This window comes from Tigriopus californicus, chromosome 10 (assembly GCF_007210705.1).
Source record: "Tigriopus californicus strain San Diego chromosome 10, Tcal_SD_v2.1, whole genome shotgun sequence".
Taxonomy (NCBI): domain Eukaryota; kingdom Metazoa; phylum Arthropoda; class Copepoda; order Harpacticoida; family Harpacticidae; genus Tigriopus; species Tigriopus californicus.
Genome location: NC_081449.1, coordinates 15002051 through 15014804, shown reverse-complemented (window position 1 = coordinate 15014804; position 12754 = coordinate 15002051). Strand labels below are relative to the sequence as shown.

Genomic DNA, 12754 nt, shown 5'->3' with positions numbered 1-12754 from the left:
TGCGGCCTTCAAGTCATCGACATTGCGGTGAGTTGTAGCACAGACCTTGGCTTCCACGGCGCCCCAGATCCCATAGTCAAGGGGGGAGAAATCCGGAGATGAGGGGGGCCACATCTTGTGGGGCCAGAAGTCATCCAGATTCTCTGATAGCCACTTCTGGGTGGCCTTGGACTTGTAGGCTGGGGCAGAGTCCTGCTGCCAAACATAGGCTGTTCCAGCATAATTGGCATCAATCCAAGGCTTGATGACCCTCTCCATCACCGCCAGGTACTCCACCGTGTTGATCTTGAGGCCCTTTGGAAACCAGTGGGGGGGGGCATCCTCTTCCCATCTGATAACACGACCCCCAACATCATGTCCCCAGCTGGGTGCTTCGTCCGGTTGATGGGTGGGACATCCTCAACACCATAGGTCAGGTAAACTTGTCATTTCTGGCATTTTGAGCCTGGCCCACAGTCCACATCTTGTCGGAGAAGATTCGGACAGTGGACCCATGGTGCTTCATCCAGGTGATGAGGAGCTTGCCCTTGGAGAACCTGTTCTCCTTATTGGCCACAGTAAGGAGCTGACGGTGATGGCGGACATAGGACTTCAGGCCAAGGTCCCTCACAGAATTGGCAAATTGGTCCGAAATATCATCCGAAATATTTTTATCGTAGATGGCCAGGAAAAGTAGGCGCATTGCCCCCCGCCCCAAGATTCAACCCTCTCAAGCTTTCGTCATCAATGCTTGACTTTCCCGCATGCTCTTGGGATTGCTATGTATTTTAGACATGTCCAAAAGCTTCTCAACCATTGCTCGTACATACTCATGTTTGTCGCCGTGCATTGTTTCCAGATGCTCTAGAGACCTGCTGTAATTGGAGTCGATTTTATTAAGAGAGGCAATAACTGTTGGCCTCACCAATAAGCACTTTTCGACGTTCCGGCAACTTTTGAGTACCTGAACGGCCAAGTTTATCCAATGTTGATTCAGCATTGTCCCAAGAAGAGCGAAAAGACCATTACAGAATAATGTCCGTACCTCTAAACGTGGAGACCACTTTGGTGACCTCAAAGTTGGCCTCCAAAACACGGGCAAAATAAAAACTGTTGTTGGCCTGGAGAGTTCGCGCGTGGGGCCGTTGGGACTCTTCGTAGTGTTAAGGATTCCATTTTTGCCTTCAAATTGATGGGCTTATCCTCGTCCTTGGACATGTGGAGATAAACCTCCATGGCACACTAATTAAGTTTGCCAAGAGCTTCCTTCGCAGAGGTTAAAATCCGTCCCAAATTTGGTAGCATCGCCTTTGTCGACCATTACCCTAGGCTCATGAGGGATTCTGTTGAAACCTCCTTGGGTTTAAGAACACCAAGGGAAGCGACACGGGGTACGGATTTGGACTCGATTTTTCGCCTTAAGTAAAAAATCTAACTGATTCTTTTTGGGAGATGTTCGATCCATACCCAAGAGCGTAGACTGTAAAACTGTGCTTCTTCTTGCTTCTTCCAATTATGCCGATTAATACTACGCCACCGGTTAATCGGGCTGTTCTGGCAAAGTCAGTGGATGAATAAGCCATGGCGTAACGAACTGTACGATTAATCTGAATATGATTGGTCAAACTAGTTTCTTTGGAACCAGCAACATCATGGAAATAAAGCATTGAACCGATGGAACATGGCACAGTCTGCAGGATTCGCACCTGCGCGGACAATTCATTGAACCGAATGAACACGAACAAAGGAATTAAGGTCAAGAAATATGACCCCCAGAGCTTCCCCAATCTCATAATGAGGGTGAGGTTAGGGTGTGTCTAGCCGTTGAAGCCAATTTCTTGGATTATACGGATGGGAGCGAGGGATATAAAGATGCAATTTATACTCACAGCTAGTGTCACACACAGTTTGCATTATGTAGAGATGGCCACCAAAGCCATAACCCCAGAGTGTATCGAAGGTCTATTTATGGAGCGTCAGCCGACTAACCCAAGAATACACGTTTCAACGCCTGTAGCGGGTTGAAACTACTGCTTTACTAACGTAAAAAATATCTAAAACACTAAGAGAAATATAACTACAAAATAAGAGCACAAAATGTAGATGATCAATAGATAGCCGTTTCCGTTACTCGGTGCAGTGATGACACGTCCATGATCTTGACAGCAAAGAGAGGAAGAGCTCAAAAGTAGAATCCAATTTTATGGAGAAAGATAACTTATTGTCATGACATCAAATAAGCTTGATGTTAATCCAGGGAAAACTTCTCTGATGACCGTGGGTAAGAGGGAGCCTTCAGATGAAAACAAAACGACTGTAATGCTCAACGGCAACGAAATAATTGAGCAAACACATCGTTAAGTGTTTGGGGTGTCGTTTCAATCAAATCTTACTTTCACAAAGCGTCTGGATCAGTCGTTTCAACAAGCACTCAAGAGCTTTGGCATCGGATCCGACTTTTCGGATTCGGATTGGGAAAACATTTCGGATTCGGTCGGATTAAACATTTCGTTTGGATTGAGAAATGGATCGAATCCGAACCCAATCCGACTTTTTCCAAGTCCAAAACTGCAAAATATACTGAACGAATGTAAATTTGTTTTGAGAATGGTTTCTTTCACAACTCTCAAAATGGGAGGGAAATCAAAGGACATCAAATTTGAAATCTGTGAATGGACCTACTACCTTAAAAGTTATCACAATTTTGTGCCAATCCCACACAAATGTAGAAACCCAAAATTTCAGAAAATAAGGAAAGGATCAAAGGATCAATATTTGCGTTCAATAAAGCCAATATGATGAAAAAGGAAATTAGAATACGTCAGCATATCAAGCCTGCTAATGAACAACTTTTGCACCATTTTGATGACAGAATTATACATAATATTACTACAATTGAAGTATATGGCAAAGACAAGCTATGCTATTGTAATATTGTTACAAAAAATGACATTATGGCAACAGGAAGATTAAATTTTGACTAAGACAACTCCACTTATTTTAAAACTTTAAGTGGCAAAAGGGCATATTTAGTTAAAGTTAAATGAGTTCTTTTTTTTAGTCGAAATTGGGTGAAAACATGTTTCGGATTATAGTCGGATTAAGGAAATATATCTAGGACTTGGATTCAGATTTTAATCTGTGAAAAATTTCGAATTCCGATTGAGCGGAAAATTTCTGATTCGGATTCGGTCGGATTGCAAAAAAATTCTCGGATTCGGGTTCGGTCGGATGGGGGAAAAAAATCTCCGATTCGGGTTCGGATTCGGATTACAAAAAATCACTTCGGATCGGATTCGGAGACGCCGTCGGGTCAGACGCACAACTCTACTGCGAACATCTTTATCGTCATGCATTTTTCTTTCAATTTATTTCTAAGCACGGTGATTCTCAGGCCGTTGTAGATGTGACGAAAATAGCCACAAAAAAACACGCATACCCTTAAAAAGCCCTGATATTTAGCTTTTAATGGCATCAATCGCACAATCGTGCAACATGCGTACATATACGCGTACATATCTTTTCCAAAATGGAAAGCTGGACAATCTATCTGTTCTGCATTCTCTATCAGTTTGGTACCCAAGCTAAAATGCGTCTGGGATCAAGCATGTAAACCATAACTTCTGCACTGCAAATGACCTCAACATTGACCTTAAAAAAGGAACAAGGTGTTCCATTTCTTTCTTAGAGTACGCTTTAGAGAAAAATGCTTTTGAATTCAACATTTATTCTCCCGGGCCACTCTACTCTCCTTTTTCAATTGATCATATCAACGTCTGTTCCAGTCTAGCAATCTCTGAATGTGTTGCACAAGGCGGGGCAGAGTCTAAGATTCCAAAGTATAGGAAGCAATTGTTTAAAAGGAGTTGCAAATTAGCAAAAAGGCTCCAGAGCACTTTAAATCCGGTAGTTGTGTGGCTAGCCTTCAAAGAAAGTTGGATTTAATCCAAGGTAGAATTAAGGCATCCATTGAGACAGATCAGTTGAACAAGGAAAGTAGAGTTGTTCAAGAGGTGAGGTCGAATCCGAAGGCTTTTTTCTCTTATGCAAACTCTAAGAGAAAGATCAAACACCCTGTAGGGCCTTTTGAGGTCGATGGGGAAGCCATAGACAATGTAGAGTCTATGGCGAACATACTTGGAGATCAGTTCTCTAGTGTGTTTTCAACTCCACTGAGTTTAGGAGCAACAGTCCATTGCTCTATTGATGAGTTTGTTGGGACTGGCAAGGTTTGTCAAGCTGAGCATTTAGATGATCTTGTAGTCACAGATCAGGACGCTTTAGAGGCCATCAGGGACTTGAGACTCTCGAGCTCCCCTGGCCCTGATGGGGTGACATCTCAGTTTCTGATGAGATGCTCACTGGTTCTTGCTCCTGTTTTCTCGTACTTGATGCGTTGCATCTTGGACCAGGGCAAGTTCCCCTCTTCTCTGAAGGTAGCTCATGTTGTTCCAATTTTCAAAGGGGGAGATAAGTCACTCCCCAGTAATTATAGGCCGATTTCTCTCACTTCGAATATTGCGAAGGTGTTTGAGAAGATCATGAAGTTCAAACTTGTTGAATTTCTTGATATTCATGAAGTCCTTCCTCCTAGCCAGCATGGGTTCCGAGCACATTTTAGCACGGTTACCCAACTGATTGAACATATAGAGCAGGTTATTGAGGGGCTGGAGAGCCATGAATCAGTCGATGTAGTTTATCTCGACTTTGCCAAGGCCTTTGACAAGGTAGATCATGGCCTTTTAGTTAACAGGCTCCATGAGATTGGGATCCAAGGCAAGGTTCTCAATTGGTTAAGAAGTTTCATTTGTGGTAGGAAACAATTAGTTAAGGTTGAGGGATCTCTTAGTGACATACATGATGTCAAGTCGGGTGTCCCTCAGGGCTCCATTTTGGGCCCTCTCCTTTTCATTATCTTCATTGCTCCGCTTCAGAAGCTTGGTAGTTGTAATGTCAGTATCTCTTCTTATGCTGATGACACAAAATTGGTAGTTGGTAGGAATGGTCAGAACTCCGGTTGTCTGTTAGAGGTCCTAGATCAAATCTACTCCTGGGTTGTTGCGAGTAACATGGCACTGAATGGAATGAAATTCCGCTCAATGACCTTTGGGTCGACGCCATTAGACACTCCACTATTAGATGATGAAGGTAAGGACATTGAGCAGGTCTCATCCATGAAGGATTTAGGTGTAGTCCTCCAAAATAATGGAAAGTTCGATGAGCATATCCAATTGAAAGTTGGTAAAGCTTTTCAAACATGTGGTTGGATATATCGCACGTTTAAGTCCAGAGATAGTATCACGATGCTAACTCTGTACAAGTCGATTGTTCAGCCGCATCTTGAATATGCCTCTCCCATTTGGGCTCCAATTAGTTCAGCAGGTTTGCAAAAGCTCGAGCAGGTCCAAAGATGTTTTACTAGGAACATCGAGGATATGAGAGAGCTCTCGTATTGGGAGAGGTTAGAAAGGTTGGGATTGTACAGTATTCAGAGAAGGTACGAAAGGTATCTGATATTGTACGTTTTCAAAAGCATTCATGAGCTTTGTCCCAACCCAGGATTTAGGGTCAATTCTAGTGACCGTAGAGGCTTAACGTGCGTTTTGAGAGCACCTTCAGGCCCTGGAGAATCCAGGCTAGTTAAAACAATGAAGTCCAACTCTCTTCTTTCTCGGGCTCCTTCATTGTTCAATTTGCTGCCCTCAAATATTCGTAGGGTTTATGTAGGGGTTGATCCAGTAGCAAGATTTAAGTCAGACTTGGACAAGTTTTTGACTAAAATTCCGGATCAACCTTATATTCAAGGATTAGCCAGATCAGCCAACTCCAATTCGTTGGTCGATCAAATAATAGATATAAATAAAAATCAACTAAAATAAATAATCTTCTCGTCTTGAACAGTTGGGATTCCAATCCCGGTAGCGGTAAGCAAGTCCGCGCAAAAAAAATAGACTGGCCTTGGTTCTATTTTGCATTAAATTCAACTTTATTTTGAAGGCCACAATTACTGGATTCGGGTTGTATTGGCTTTCCATTAGCTTGCAACTCTTTTTGAACAGATTCTTCCTGAAGGGCAGATTTTTTCCTGGGTTCATATAATTGAGCAAACTTCCTAAAAAACTAAAATCAATCTATCTGTGGCGGCAAGCATTTATAGTTCTTCTTTTGAATTATTCATAGGTGTAGCTCTCCCAATTTCTCTACAATCAATGGCCAAGGATTGTCTTTGTAGCTAAACATACAGTTCGGTATGTCCAAGAATTGATGGCGGTTGCGGTTTCTTGACGATTACGGTGGCTCTTCTACCGTAGACGAACGAAGACTGTGCAATTTAAATAGGATTATGGATCTTTGAAGTCTGATCTGAATTTTGGACAACATGATATTCCTTACGTTTTAAGATATTTTCATTTCTGAGAAGGTTCTCAATATGTTTTAGCATGCAAACTTTCTTGAATTTTCATGTGCATGCAGTATACTTGAGAGCTGACTTGGGCCAGCATAAGCTTTTGGCGTTGAGAAGTGCTTTTGTTTCCTTTGGATGAGGGTAAGGGTACCTTTACACTAGGATGAAAGTCCAGGTTTGAGTCTCCAAGATTGAATCCCAGGATTGCATCTTGGAATTGAATCTTGAAGATCCATCTTCTTCATTCATTTACACTAGAGGCAATTAAATCTTGTTGCCGAAAACAAGCTAATCTACTCAATCAAGTAGTAGATCTATGTTCTTTGTTCAAACAATCTATTCACATTGTGGGTATCCATGTTTGAGGAAGGAGTTGGAATAAACTAATTAGTAGAGCTTGTTGTCCAATGTCCATTGGCAACTGCAAAGGGAGAGTAGTAACAAACACCATAACACCAATGATTTGACTTTGAAAAACACCCTGGTTTCATCAAGGCCACTTTATATGTGAATACAGCTCTCTCCAAGACCATATTATTGCAGATTGACTTTGCTTGGACACCTTGATTGGTGGTTATAGTGTCCGGATTGATCCTCCAGCATGTTATGTTGGCAATTGATGCAAATTCTCAAATCCCCAGAATGGAGAGGTGTTGGATTATCAAGAACTTCAGATCAAAGTAAAGGCCCATCTTCCCTAAGCATTCTTTTCACCCAAGACACTTCAAGAGAAGAGAACTGTTGATTGGAGGCAATGGACTTGAGGTTAATCTGGGCCTTCATTTAAATCCACCTACTCCTCAACCTCAACCCTAGACACATCAAACAATCCATGCCCGTATTTTCAAATAAGATCAAAGAGTTCAGTTGCAGAGGTTATATCTATGTTATTGCCATCCATTTGTATGATCAATTATGTTCTCATTGTATCCTATAAATCCAATAAAGGTCTTTATCCAAATTATAGGTCATTTGAAATGTTCTGTCAAACCAAACATCTGGGATATCATACTCATTGTACATTATAGTTCTTTATTGGTTAAAATATAAAAAACAGAATGAACTACCGCTTACAGAGATGCATACAGTAAGAATCTGGAGAATGGACAGCTGTGATGGTAGGTTGGACATCTTCAAGGACAATGTTCTGAACGGAGATGGTCCTATCCTATGGTGGGCGTGCCATCATTCACTGGTGTCACAGGTCAAAACTATTGATTCTCATCCAATTTCAATTGAATTTGAAAGGAGTGGAAAAGCGCACGTCCTCCATTTAGGCCTCCCGCTGACGAAATGAGACGTGAAGATTGACCCCACAAAACAAATCAGTTTGTTTTGGAATTGAAACTGATTTTGGGATAGAAAAAAGATGAAGTTTTCATCTTGAGCAAACTAAGAGTCTATCTTCCATCCTGAAACTGGATTCAATCACAAATTTCTCCGTAGTGTAAATGGCAACAAAAGTGACAAGAAAAAACAGCCAGAAAAGGTTGAGAGACAGTCTTGGGATCTTTCTGAATTCCAGTCTATCCACCCACAGATCATATAAAATAATGAGATCTTGGATTGGCATTTGGCCCGACCTCAGGCCAGAGAAATATGCACTTGGCGCCAACACATCTGTACACCAAAAAAGACATGAGTGGCCAAAGAAAATGCGTGAGTCACTAGACATCTTGCTAGACACCAAAATGAATTTACCAGTTGATAAGGGAAGCGATTCATTGCTTTCACGATATGCCACATCTTGACAGGTTTAGACATTCTATTGTCCGTGGTCCATCATCAGTGGTCTGTTCACTGGGTATGAAGTGCCGAAAAAGGTGAAATTCCTTTCCAATGCCAAAATTTTACCTACGTAAAGGGTTTGGTGCTCAGTTTATTATAAAGGAGGATTTTAAGGACTTTACTAATTTTTTATCTGATTGCATTTTGCATGTGATGCCATTCTGTCACTATTGCTACATTCTATTCCTGGATTAGGGCAGAGCTTGTGGAGACATTTCAAAACATACAGTATTAGGTAACAATCATAGCTGCGCTGACCACTGTTTAATTCTAAGTATTGAAGTTGTTCCCATCAACTTAGGTGGTTCATCCCCACAATAAATCTTGTAAAAGATCTTGGCACTTCTTTAATCTTATTCCAACCCCCAGCTGTCATTGGTGCCCAAATCAGGAAAGCATACTCTAGATGCAGTTGGACAATTGATTGGTAGAGTTTTCATTGCATATCCATGTAAACAAACTAAAGCATTGTCAGAGAACCACACCCTACTCCCAAAGAGGGACCTCCTTGTATATCATGTCCAAGTCATTTTGTAGGTCTGCTTGGTTCCTAGAATTTCTAGCAAACACTGGCTTAACGTCATTAGCACAGAAAGATATTGAAGATTGGAGGGAGGATCCTTGTAGTAATGGAATGAGCAATATGAACAAGATGAGGCCCAGGAAAGTTCCTTGAGGTACTCCAGACACCACATGTCTAGTGCTATCTAAGGAGCCATCAATTCAAACAGCTAGAGTGCACTTGGTGAGGAAATCCCTGATCCAAGAGCACATATCTCCTCTAATACTTATTTTGTTTGAGCAATTTAGTAGTAGAATATAAGCTAATGGAGTATGAAAATTACAAAATCTAAATTCCAATAAAAGTATTCAATGCCAATCAGAAGTTATCTTTTCAAAATAGATGCTCCATGAGTTCAAGTTCCGTTTACTGTTGATTTTGATTTTACTTAATATTGATTACGATCCGTGTTTTATTTGAAGAAACACATTTCTCTCTGCACTCTAATTCTCGACCATGTTCAATCATTCCGAGCAGGAACGCCACTTTGTCAGGCGTAATGCCAAATGAAACAAAACACAAACCCCGAATATTATTAAAAAGGACAAATCAGCAAGCTGCAATAGCTTCAAGTATTGAATTGGCAATCTAAATACATTGAAACAAAAAGGTCTTGGTAATGTAGGCTATATGGTTTCATTAACCCCTTAAACAGCAGTAGAAAAGTAAAATTGTGGGAACTGTTCAAATATTACCGCTACAATAAGGGACTGGATGAACGTATAAAATCGTAGCGAAATCACTTCTTTCAAGAAGAAACATTGCAAAGGTATATAGTTCTCATGTTGGGATTGTAATATGTGAACTTCACTGGCACTTTTTTGCAATTTGCTTGGCCACACTGAGCATGAGATTCATCCTCATAAAACAAAATGATTTCATCCCCTGATTGAATCCGGTTTAGGGATGGAAATGTGCTGAAGATTCAATCTTGAGGATTGAAGTAGAGCTACTTCCATCCTTAAGATTGAATCCGGTTTAGGGATGGAAATGTGCCAAAGATTCAATCTTGAGGATTGAAGTAGCCCTACTTCAATCCTCAAACCGGATTCAATCCTGGTTTTCCATCCTAGTCTAAATATAGTCTAACTTCCAGGAGTCATGGTAGTACAGTCAAACTTTGATTTAACAGTACTGTCAGTCAGCGGAGAACACATCGTTAAATCGAAATTTTTCGTTAAAATGAGACTGACTTGCTGTGAAGTGAATACAGTGGTAAGCAACAAAAATACTGTTGAATCGAAATTCATTGTGAAATCGAGATTCGTTAAATCAAATTTCGACTGTACGAATACTTCAAATGAATCATTCATCCCCTGGTCTCGTAGAACAATCAACGAATGCCGACAATGCTTTTCACACCACCCAAAATGTTACGAGATAAGTGGTGTGGATCCCTGTAGGGGAACCAGGGTAACCATTTTCTTGCCGCTATAATGGATAGCAATCTCTTTAGCCCATAAAGGTCCCAACCGAAAATAAATCAATTTAAATCTGAAGTGAACAATAATTTTACGCAAAATCCATTCTTTTTCGAGAATAAAAAGTACATACTACTTATTGACAAAATACAAATACCAATCATTTGAAGAAGAACGCAGCTTAGTCAAGGACTTTCAAAAATGGTTCCATTCTTTTACGAAAATTCTTGCTTGATCCTTCAAGAGAGTAAAAAGTACGTACTACTCATTGACAAAATACAAATACCAATCATTTGGAGAAGAACGCAATGCTTGTGCTCAAATCCATGTAGTTAAAGCTCGACTCGAACGTCCCCCTTCAGGTTCATCATGATTACGCTGAGGAACCATTTCCAATTCTAAAATTTTTTAGCTTGATCCTGGAGGTCATTGCGCATAAGGATGTCCAAATATTTTTTGTACATAACGCCTTGTGAGTCCGAGGGATAGAAATGCCACCACTTACAAACATGGGCTAATGTCGGTGTGCCTTTATTGCAATTGGCCCACGTGGCTCCATGGAAGCAAGTCGCCGTGTCGTTGATTTGTTTTTTGGGGATCGGTATCCTTAGCCGTGGATAAAGGCCGTGGTCTTTGGGTAAAGTGCACAGTTTGGAGGACAATATCACTCTGGAGACAATATCTTGATCAAAGCCCCATGTGTCTTGAGCCCAGTTTAAAATGGACCCAAAATGACTAACTGTGAGGGGAATTTATTTTTACATGTACGAACCAACATACTTTGATTAAGTATATTCACCTAAGCTTTCGGAGGAGTTTTGAATCAGCAAGTCCCGCCATAAGTGAACCCTCATAGCTATAAAACTTATCGGCAATGTATCCGTTCTCATCAGAGTGTGTTGGTACTGAAAAATCCAAATCTTGTGGTTTGATCTGAGAACCTCAAAAATGCTTGGCACCATTGGAAAAGCATCCACATCTGACGTGACATATAAGTCGTTGGGTCTAAGCCAGGCTTTTGGAGGTGGAATGAGTCTAAAAGTTAGGAAAGATAATCAAAGTACTAGATTATATTTTGGTCACTTGAAAAAAGACGATTTAGTTGGAAAAGTGTTGTTCAAAGCCTCCCCCGAAAAGACAGGATATATTCTGGATATTGCTTAAGTGACTTCTTCTTGCAACTTCTTTGAATGAATTTGTTATTGCAAACTCACCTAATAATTTGAGATTTAAGTGGACAGTCCATGGATCCGTTCTCCACCAGGACAATTTGAACCCTGTTCGAGTTATTTAATTTGGCAGCATACTGTTGAAGTTCGTCAGACGGGTCTGTTTCATTATGAACGATGGTAACAAGAATTGAGTGATCCGTGAGTTGAAGCCACAGATCCGTACTCAGCAATAAGGCATACGTATAAGGGTAATGCTTTTTTCCGTGATACAGAGTATTCGACGAATAGCACACCGCCATACTTATCCATATGGTCGAATTTGTTCTGGTTTCAAAGCTCTCTCCGATTTGAAGTTTGAGGTTGGTTTTGATAGAAGGCCTCATAGATGCTCTCTGAAGAGATTCTTGCTCCAAAGTAAGAGGGTGACCGTTGAAAATAACAAATGCAAACAACACCAATCCCAAAAACATGGAAAGGAGATGAAAAATGTTGGGATGGAGACCATTTCCACGGACCCATGTCATGATTGTCGCATGAAGCATGAGTGACTCGAAGTTTCAAATTTGCTCAATCCTGTTGCTTTGAGCATACGATATATTGTAATTGTCGGTGACCTGCGAAGAGTTCGATTGGGGCTTTCTTCTGTGTTGCTGTTCCTCTCGTAGACGAATTGTTTCAAGGTTGACTAGCCCTTGGGAGCTTTATCGGGCCAGTGAATCGATAAAGCTGCTAAAGATTTATTACCAAAGCCGTTATTTTCAGGCAGCCAAGGCTACTGATAGGAAAAGGGCAAGTAGCAAGTCATCACAGACACCCAAGCTCTACTTGTTTACAAGCAAAGCTTGGCCAAGTACTAGAACTTGGGCAAGCTTAACCCAAGTAGGGATACGCTGCTAACGTAGCGAGCCCAGATAGCTAGCTCAGGAAAACCGCAAAAAGTGGGATTGTTTGTTCGTAGTTCAAGTCAGATTGCCAGAAGCAAACCAACCATTGAACCAAAGTCACATTGAAGCGTCACTGATGATGCACTTTATTGCTTTTCCTGTATAAGTTGATTTGATTTGCCCTGGTATAAAATTTCTCGCGTAAGTTTGGCCACACCATTTCCTTCTTAAGTGTCTGTGTGCAAACCCAAGTTGGGACAAGTTCCTAGTTGGGCAAGTTAAGCACCGACCTACTTGCCCTGTCGGTGCTTGCCTCACATCAGTAGCCAAGGCCAAATTTCTCCAGGATACTTTGATCTGATTTGACGTGCTTGTTTTGTAAAAGTGACATTGGTCGGAACAACTTCCTCACAACTCCGAAACTTAAATGCTCAGAAGGAAGTTGTGTCCAAACCACTCAAATTTCGCTGCAAAGCAATTGGTTATCCCCTCTTCATGGTCTCAGGGTTGGCCCTTCAGCGCTGTAATCACTCAGGTATATT

The 12754-nt window shown here is 41.1% G+C and overlaps 1 protein-coding gene across 1 annotated transcript; it reads right to left on the bottom strand.

Moving 5' to 3' along the window:
- Positions 1 to 10216: 10216 nt before the first annotated feature.
- On the bottom strand, positions 10217 to 12282 carry LOC131888440 (uncharacterized). The gene is made up of 3 exons (XM_059237293.1): positions 11371 to 12282; positions 10956 to 11191; positions 10217 to 10895 (listed from the first exon to the last, which is right to left on the bottom strand). The coding sequence occupies exons 1-3, from the start codon at positions 11868 to 11870 to the stop codon at positions 10555 to 10557; spliced, it is 1077 nt and encodes a 358-aa protein (XP_059093276.1). The 5' UTR covers positions 11871 to 12282; the 3' UTR covers positions 10217 to 10554.
- Between the last annotated feature and the right edge of the window lie 472 nt (positions 12283 to 12754).

Excerpts from the sequence above, each read along its gene's own strand:
- LOC131888440 (XM_059237293.1), bottom strand. The coding sequence starts at position 11,870 with ATGCTTCATGCGACAATCATGACATGGGTCCGTGGAAATGGTCTCCAT. Across the intron at positions 11,192-11,370 it reads CTTAAATCTCAAATTATTAG|ACTCATTCCACCTCCAAAAG; the intron begins GTGAGTTTGCAA and ends CCTAACTTTTAG. Across the intron at positions 10,896-10,955 it reads AAACTCCTCCGAAAGCTTAG|TTAGTCATTTTGGGTCCATT; the intron begins GTGAATATACTT and ends TTCCCCTCACAG.